General features: G+C 39.9%; 1 protein-coding gene across 1 annotated transcript in view; it reads left to right on the top strand.

The window, feature by feature from the left end:
• Window positions 1–445: 445 nt before the first annotated feature.
• Window positions 446–9868, top strand: part of syt6a (synaptotagmin VIa) — a 64185-nt gene continuing 54762 nt past the window's right edge. The window contains exon 1 of the mRNA XM_086025508.1: window positions 446–602. Within this exon, the coding sequence (XP_085881634.1) occupies window positions 446–602 (157 nt within the window). The remainder of the gene's footprint in view (window positions 603–9868) is intronic.

Raw genomic sequence — 9868 nt, 5'->3', positions numbered from 1 at the left:
ACTTTACTTAACCTTAAATACGCAACAGATTTGAAGAAACAAGATATTCCCCGCCGGTGTTATTAAATTGTCTGTTTTTTTTATTAGTCAGTTCACAACATTAGCATTTTTTTTCTTTTTGCCAAGTAATCAAAACAGGTATTGTATATACTTGACAGTAAAAATTCAAGTTCATTTCAGAGTCCTTTATTAAAGTAGAGGAGTTAAATCAGTTTTTCAGCTTTTACCAGTCTTTTCTTTACATATGTGTACAGTACATGTGAGTACTTTAAACATCTGTGCTTGAAAATAAACAAGCACACAGACACACGCACACCAGTTGCATTCATCTTCTGCATGGTAGACTGGGGTGTGTGCGCGTGTGTTTGAATGCTTGCGTGCGCGCGCACTCGTCGGTGCCCTCCGATGAGCGCACTCCACGGCTGACGATGCAGCTGGGAGCAGCATGAGTTCGAAGCGAGCGGAGTATGACATGGTGTGTCAGAGAGCCGTGACCCTCATCGTCGACCTCTGCCTGCACAACAGCACGCTGTTGGAGCAGGACACGTGTCAGGACTTCCTCTTCCTGTTGTCCAGCCACGGCGCCAAACACACGGCTCAAGGTAAGGAACAACTACATTCTGATGATGATGTGAAAGGCAGACCGTTGAATTTCATTGGGCTTGTTTTCCATCCTTTTCTCATCATGCCATTAAGATATGACTCCAGTGTGTTCTGCTTGGGTTCTGATTGTGCAGTGTCATTGTAGAAAACATGGTAGTGTGACTCCCTACTTTGCTAAAGCAAAGAAATGTTGCTCACTTTTGAAACTGTCACGTAAGTTTGTATGAAGTTTTTTGGACTAGTTCACGGGCAGCACAGTGAAGTAATGGCCATGAGAACTTGGGTTTGAATTGCGTTTGTATGTTCTCCTCGTGCTCGTGTTTGGTTTCTTTCTCTCTCATTCCAAAACATCCATCCATCCATCTGCGGTAGATGTCAAAGTCGGCTGCAGGTCACCTGTGACCATAATGATGACACGCACTATAAAGAATGACATTGAATGTCACCACGCTGCTGCTGGAACCATAAACCTGTGAAACGAGTTAGAATGTCGTTGTTAATATTCAGAAGAACCTCTAAAGTTGAACACAAGACCTCCAATGTTCTCAGTTTGCAAACAATTTGGGAAAATAACAGAAACAAGTTCCATTCAAAGTGTGAGCACATTTTTTAAAATGTATTTTCTATTTTTTTTATTAACAGCACTAACAATGTTTAAAGTCAATTTATGCATGGTCTGTGACATAGACGGAATGCCCTGCTCTGGTGATAACATGAATGCTGACACTGGAGTCTTTGGGCTTTGTGAATCACCTATGACTACCTTTACACATTATTTTTCTTCTCCTCTGACATTTGTCTCTGAACACTCCTTGTTGAGACTGCTCATTCTTTTGGAAAAAGTGTCACTATAAGACCACAAAAGCAAAACACGGCAAGAGTTTACCGCTTGACGCTTGCTAAAGGTTGGCCTCTTGAGGTACGCTGAAGTGATGACTGACTTCGGAAACCTTTTTTTTCCCCGAAAATCATGGTCAAATTTAAGACCTCAGGGGCATTGATGCGTTTTTTCCATTACAATCCTTATATTTATTATTCAGTTTTTTCTAAATTGCTGAGATAAAAGCAGCAACAACATAATGAAATAACTCGATTAGTAATCAAGATTTCGTATGAACAGGACAACAGTTTGACAGCTATTTTAACGCATATGCTTATTAAGAATAAAATAATGAGAGAAATCATTTAAGTGATTGGTCAGGTAACAATGTTAAAGCGTAAGTCAACGCAAACATTTTTTTTTTCAAGGATATGTTCTATGTAAGCCCACTAGTTGAAACAGGGCATTCTGATAAATATTGCATTTGTGGAATAAATCCACTCGTTTTTAGCCATCTCTGGGGGCGGCCATTTTGTCTTCTGTCGACTGAAAATGACATCACAACTGCTCATGACGACCAATCACGGCTCAGATTCAGAAAACAGGTCAGCCGTGATTGATCGTTGTGAGCAGTGGTGATGTCATTTGTCAGTGTCAGAAGACAAAATGGCCGCCCCCGGAGATGGCTAAAAACGAGTGCATTTTGCTGCTTAACTTATATTCCCCAAACGCAAAATTAATCAGAATGCAGAATGTTTCAACTAGTGGGCCTGCTGGGAACATATTCTTGAAAAAAATATGTTTGGGTTGACTTTCACTTAATGAACAAATAACTAATATGAAGATGTAAATGTAGTAATATTCAAGAAAAACATTTTCAAGTTGGTGGTCGTCTGATGTCCAAAAGTGTAACAGATGTTGCCTTTGTTGTTCAGGATGTGAAATTGGAAAATGATCTGCTGTCAGGTGCAACGCAAGATGCTTTACCGCTTCAGTGGGCTGCCTTTTGGTGCTGGCGCATGCCAATTGCCGCTCCTGGTTGTCTACGCTGTCATCCTGCATCATTCTCAGCGCAGGGTTTTATCATACGTCGCGGCAGTCCACTACACCAAGCTGCTGTTTCACATGATGTCTTCCTACTGATGTAAATGATTTCTGCCACATGGATCTTCAAGACGAGATACCTGCGGTGATGTTGTGGTGTAGTTTTTTTTGGTGACAGTAGACGCCGCCTCGTATATTTTATAACAGACTAAAACAAAGGACAACTAGTCGGCTAGTTTTTCATGCTGGTTCTTTTATTAAAAAAGAAAGAACATGATAGGAATGAGACATTTGGGAATTTTTTCCTCCAAATTTTGTGTAAAGGAAAAGCTCCAAAATATTGATTATAACTATAATATTGCAACTCCTATAGTACAATATCAATGCACAACAAGCCAGAGTACTTGTTTGCTCATTTTTCTTTTTCAGTTTGTCAGTTTTAACAAGTCAAGTGTTGACAACCTTGTATAATAGGTAATGTTCTGAGCAGATAATTGATAATAGAAATGTAATTTCACTTACACAAGTCTGGAAAAAAAAGCAGCTGGCATAATTAACAATTATGAATTATGCTGATGGCATTGTCAAATATATGCAGTGCTTAGATGACATCTTGAGCTTTCTTTGTTATTTACGGTTAAAAGCTGAGTCAAGTATAATGCAGGATGCTTGTAGCTTGAGACACACACCACGTAGGGATAGCTACTGTATGAGGAGATAGATTGACATTTTTGGAGCCAAATTCATCCGATAACTGTCATTGTGTCATATTACCTATTCAATTTTGTTCAATTCCCGGTGTTATGTACTAGGGGTGTAACGGTACGCTAAATCACGTTTCGGTTCGGTTCGTTTTTTTAGAAACTTCGGTTCGGTATATTTTCGGTACAAAAAAAATAATATAAAAAAATTTATATTTTTATTTTGAAAAGATGTCAAGTAAACTGTACTTAAAAAAATAAAAATAAATAAAAGCGAACCATTCGGGTGATATTCTAAGAAATTACACCAGAATAAAAATTACACTAACAATAAAGATCTCTTAATTTTGTGACACTGTAGACTGTGACACAGAAGACTTTCAACACTCTGCAGCAACAGCCTATCACACATCTAAGTATTCAAGTTAAAGCCAAGTTGTCATTACAGTACATATATACACTTTTTGTGATGAAAAAAATACGTACAATAACAGTTACAATTATTGCTAATTATATTAAAACTATTTCTATAATGGAAAAAAAAGGCAGTAACTATAAAAAGTCTTTATGAAATTGTATACACTTTTTGGGCATTGAAATCTTTGAATGTTCAACAGCATACTGTAACCAATTGGGTTATCTGTGTCGTGGTCGGATTTGTGTGTTGCTGAGTTGTGATGTTTCCGAGGTTCATGAATGCATCGTACGGAAAGCGAGTGGAGCAGCGGAGAAAGAAAAGCACGAGCAGTTATACTTGGATAAATAAGAACGTGATGATTAAACTACGTCTGGCGTGTTCCTGGAAGATGCTACAATATGATAAATCTTGCTATTTAAGTTTGACGTTTTTGCTCCCTCGTCTAAGAAACATTCACAATCGGATGAGGCCGTGCATGTTAGACGTGCTACCTGCCGCCCATCTCATGTAGCAATGTCGGCACACAACTTTGGGATTTCCACACGTACCTTTCCCCATCGGCGATTTTAACAGGACAGCCAGAATGTTCCCTAACAGGAGACTGCAGTGTACTGGGGACTTTCTGGCTCTTTTCTGGCTCTCACTGTTGTGCCGCCACTCTCCTCTCCCGCATGCAACAGTCAATAGCGCCCCTGCGTATGCTCGCCCTAAGTATAAGTGGACTGAACCGAACGCAAGTGGACCGAACATGTCATACCGAAACGTGTTAATACGCCCCCGTGTACCGTTACACCCCTATTATATACTGTAGATTAGCATGTATTTGTATAGCTGTATTATTGTTCAAGTTTTTATAAATATTGTGATAATACTTTACCATAACATGAGGAACCCTCCAATTCACACCTCTTTACCTAGGCCAAGGAAGTATCAAAAGTATAGTTTTAATTCAACTTTATGGAAGGCTTTGGTGGAGGTGTCTGCGCTGTAGTCACGACCTATTATTGCAGTTTCCATAGCTCATTGTGGTTCAGCTTGATTTTTCTGACTTGCTGAAGGAAAATGTTGGCCAACGCACATCTACATCTCATTTGGCGAAGGGTCACGTGGTTGGGAGCTGCCGATTAGTCTCATTACTGCGGGGCCTGAAGCCAACTTGAATGTCAAACCTCATTTGGCTCATCAGGCCCTCTTCAGTGTTGAAATCCTGTTTCTTTGCTTCATGTTCACGTCTCTGACATAGATTCATGTTGAACTGTCACGGCCAGTCCAGTCTAGTCCAGTTGTCGTTGATCTGTTCTGACCGCATTTTGATCAGCTATGTCATCATGAAGTAGTCAAGTGGTCTGATCTTATCATCATCTTCAGTCCAAAAACTGCACAGAATTCTACACAGAATCTTGAAAGGGGGAATTCTATGGAGAATTGACTTTATAATTGTTTCTATACAAATACCGTAGTTGGTTCTATGGAGTGCCTGCGCACCCATAAGGTGTACTGTGAACTTAAACAACCAAGGAAATCTTTTGTCACCTATTTCCAGAGAGTTGGCATTCCGGTCCAAGAACAAAATGGTTTGTCCGTCTGTCCGAGACAGACGCCCATTTTGGGGACGGAGGACCAGAAGTTTTTTTGAAAAAAAGGAAGGATTAAGCAAGGATGGATGTGGGTTTTCATCCATCCCTGTTATTGTCCCTAACCGGGTCAAGTACGGACTGACGTGTTGTGTTGGGTTCTTTTAAAAAGAAAGACCACTGTTCTTTTCAGCGATACCGCGGAGCCGCCTTTAACTACCTGCACAACACAGTAAAGTTTTTTTTTTTCTTTTTCATGTGCTTTCCCTGCAGTAGCAATGTATCCACAGGCATAGTCTGCCCACTAGTGGTTCAACACATGTAACACCATGGATTTCACCACAGGACACACATTTTATTGACGAGGAAGAAGGTGGATATCAATTTTGTTTTGTTAACATTTAGTACACAACTTATCCCTTTGCATGCAAAGTCTGTCCTTGTCTGGGACATCTCAAGAGGTTTAAAAATCTCTCCAAACCGTCATTCATGTTCATGCCAGGACAATGAATTAACATAAAACACTATGTACAAATGACACCGGAAAAGAGCCGAAAATTTCAGGTCTGATCAAAAGCCAGAGAAAAGAAATGTATCTTCAACCACGTTTTAAAATATTGTGTTATAACGCAAGCTTAAATATTCTTGTGATCCTGGCGTGCTCCATAGTCTGGTGACCGACAATGGATGTGTTGGCAGCTAAATGCTATATTGGTTAAACAGTTGTAAACAATTCAATCCACTCACAATACTCCCAGCCGCTGAGTGGATGTGAACAAGAAATTTGCAATAACAAAAGTTATTGAGCTTCAAATAATGTTCATGAATTATGAAACCTCTGCCGTTAGCATCTCTCCCACAGCATCGTGCACTGACATTTTTTTTTATTTTTTTTTTAAATAAAAAAAAGTTGCTAGAGTGGTTTGGTAAAGTCGCTAAATATTCCAACAAGTTGTTCACTTGGCAATAATGAATTGCCACTCGCTTTGCCACATGGCCTAACATTGACCCCGGTCGTTATGGCAGCTGAAGCGGTACTCAGCATGAGACAGAAAGATTGGTCCCAGTCTCAAAATTTGCTGAAGTAAGAACCCTGAATGAATTTAATTATCAGATTTGCGTAAACACAATTTCAACTCATCTTCAAATTCTCAGGGATCATACGTACATGCCAGGGCAAGAACAATATTGTTTTTGAATGTATGAAAATTGATCCAGAATGTTTGGGGTACCTGGAGTGGCGTTATAAACTCAGTCGCGCTGCCGTTTGGCTGTGTAGTGTGAATTACTCACGGGTCTACATTCACACTTAACACTCACGCGCGTATTGTCGCGTATTGTTTATAGAGACAACCACTTTCAGTATCACAGCTAACCTCTTCCCCGAGTTGCCCATTTGGGCTTAATTGACTACAATAAAATGACTAATTAGAGATTCTCAAACATTGCACACTCCCATCTCCATTTTTCCAGTGTGGTTGACAGGAAACAAGATATCTTATTTATTGACCAATTAGTTCAGTCCTTATTGTACTTCATCTGTCACATGACCTGCCCGAACACACCCACCTGCTGCTGCTTGCAAAAGCTAATCAACTACTAATCTGCAATATTGATATTTACACAAGAGAGCATCTGAAGTCTACAAATCCTTAAATCAAGCCTACAGAGCTCCTGAATGAGTGGGCGAAAAGGGTGGTGAGCACACGCACACACACACACACACACACCCACACACACAAACGCAGATAAAAAACACCCAACCTCATTAAAAATTCCACCTCCATTATCAGATGCGTGGACTTGAATTGAGCGGCCTTATTTTTGATCACATTTATTCCCCCCCTTGAGCTTTATTAGGCAGGACCTTGGTTGGAAGACGACATTTGCATCAGCCGTCATTCAGCATTGCACCTTCATAACATAACAAAACAAAGACACAAACAAACAAAATGAAATAGAGAGCAAGGATGTGATCTGGAGCATGCGCAATACTAGAGTCCTCCTGAGAGATCTGCTGTCTTGTAAAGCGGAGTCCTCAACAGCCATTATCGTCACGTCAATGCTTTTATTTTTTTTTCTTGTAGTCGGAACCGCTAACGGAAGCCCGTTTAAAATAATAGTCAGACCGGTCTATAGACGATTACTATTTGGTCCAGCCGGACAAAATGGCGGATAAACGGACGGCAGAAGGGTACCCCGGCTATAAGGTGGAAGGCGATAAACGGACTGCAATTTTTTTGTGAAATGCACAGCACTGAGAATTACAATAATAACTTTGATGCATACATTCCCTTCAAGTTAACAATAACTCAGGGGGGGTGTACATACTTTATACAGATTTGGTGGGAAATTAAGAGTCCACTACAATATCATCAGTTTCTTTGAATGAGCTTTTGGTAAGTACAATGTGAGTGTGTAAAATGAACATTGTTGTTTTATTCTATAAAGCATTGACAACATAAATCTCAAATTCCAAGCACAAATGTTATAATTTACAACATTTATTTTCAAATAAAAAGGCAAAGCTCTGGCGAACTCCATTACTTCAGCCATTACTGAATGTGCATTGAATTATTTTGAGGGGACATATATATATATAATATATATATATATATATATATATATATATATATATATATATATATATATATATATATATATATATATATAATGATTATGGCAAGGAGGCAGTGAGTGATGGAAATGTTTTAAATGTGAAAGAAGGCTGATTTGGGGATGGATTTGATCAGTAGGAGGGTTATTGTGGCCATAACCTCATCCAATCTGTTACATGCCCTTTGACACGCATGTACGATTGCGTCATTCACAGATGCTCAAAATTGGATCCGTGTCAGAGTCGGGAGAGGTCAGGCAGCTCTTGTGGGACCAGGAAGTAAGACAGTTTCTAGCCACATGGATTTGCTTCAGACATAAGTCCAACAGTGGTTTGAATACCAAAGAAGTACTAGTGGTAACACCATTACAAATGTTCATCTGTTGGTCTCTCCATGAGCACCTTTTGATTCACCTCACGCTTGTCTTTAACATTCAGACGTGACGCGCAGGATGTCCTGCAGATGCACATTTTAGGTTATCTCCTCCGTGAAGTCTCGAGGATAGGATCAGTCGCTATGAATAACTATGCTATGCCTAGCTCTGAATATAAAAAGGTTCACTCGACTGCACATAATGTATATCACATAAGTGGGTTCACTCCTTAATTTTTTGTCATATTGCCATAATTTCTGGACTATTAAGAGCACCTAAACATAAACCTCACCCGCTAAATTTTAGAGCATTTTTTTTCTCCTTTTTCATTTTTGAAAAATATATAATGCCGTAAAAATATTTTTCGCCTTCTGTGCCCATATACGGTATTATATGGATACGGTCCCTTGATTTGCCCGTATGCACGGTCAAAAAAAAAAAGTCTGTCTATCTATCCATCCATCTATCTATCTATCTATCTATCTATCTATCTATCTATCTATCTATCTATCTATCTATCTATCTATCTATCTATCTATCTATCTATCTATCTATCTAATAAACACAAAGTTTTGAAATCATTGAATAATTGTAGCAATCACGATTTCCACCAGCTCTACCAGGAATCAGTTTTTCTTTTTATGGGACAACATTGAAGAAATGTCACTTTGCGACAATACAGGTAAAGTCAGCATACAGCTTGTATAAGAGAGTAAATTTACTCACCCATTAATATATCGTAACATGCATCGTTAATGTCTAAACCACTGGCAATAAAAGTGAGTGCACCCCTAATGTGAAATGTCCAAGATGGGCCTAATTAGCTATTTTCTTCCCAAGTGCAAGGTGACTTGTTATTGTTACAAGATATCAGGTGTGAATGGCGACCAGGTGTGTTCCACTCAGAACACGACCTACCAAAGAGCTTAAGTGCACGTGGCCAAACATCATTCTCAGAGGTGCTCTTTTTAAAATGTATTTATGAGTGCCGCAGAGGTTGAAGGGGTGCAGGTTCAGCCTGTCGGTGCTCAGACCATATGCCACACATCCCAGAAGGAAGCCTATTCTAAAGATAACACGATGCGACATGGATTACTGGAACCATGTCTTGTGGTCTGATGAAATCAAGTGTGTGTGAGGAGTACAAAGACAAGTGCATTTTGCCTACATTCAAGCGTAGGAGTGTCATTGTCTTGGGCTGCGAGAGTGCTGCCGCCACTGGGGAACTACAGTTCAGAGAGGGAACCATGAGTGCCAATTAGTAATGTGACAAAATGAAGCAGAGCATGATCTCCTCCCTGTGGAAACTGTGCCTGTAGGGCAGTATTCCAACATGATAATGACCCGAAACACACCCCAAAGATAGCCGCTGCCTTACTAAATAAGTTGAGGGTAAAGGTGTTGAACTGGTCAACCATGTCTCCAGAGCTAAACACTATTTAGCATCTGCGGGGCATTCTCAAAGCATAAGACAAGGTCTCTCACATCAATCCAGCTCCGCAATGTCAGCATTGTTAGATTAGGACCCTTTGGCACAAATAAGAAGAAACGTTGTATCTCTTGCTTGGCCTTCCTTATCTATGGCACTCTTTGGCATACACTAGTTCAGGAGTAGGGAACTCCAGTTCCTCGAGAGCCATATCCCACCAGTTTTGGATCCCTCCCGACTATCCTGATCATTTGAGTCAGGTGTGTTGTAGTAGGGAGAGCTCCAAAA

Source organism: Filicampus tigris, chromosome 1 (genome assembly GCF_054856515.1).
Source record: "Filicampus tigris isolate MCC_2025a chromosome 1, RoL_Ftig_1.0, whole genome shotgun sequence".
Classification (NCBI taxonomy): Eukaryota; Metazoa; Chordata; class Actinopteri; order Syngnathiformes; family Syngnathidae; genus Filicampus; species Filicampus tigris.
The sequence above is the reverse complement of the archived record's forward strand: the minus strand, read 5'-3'. Positions and strand labels throughout refer to the sequence as shown.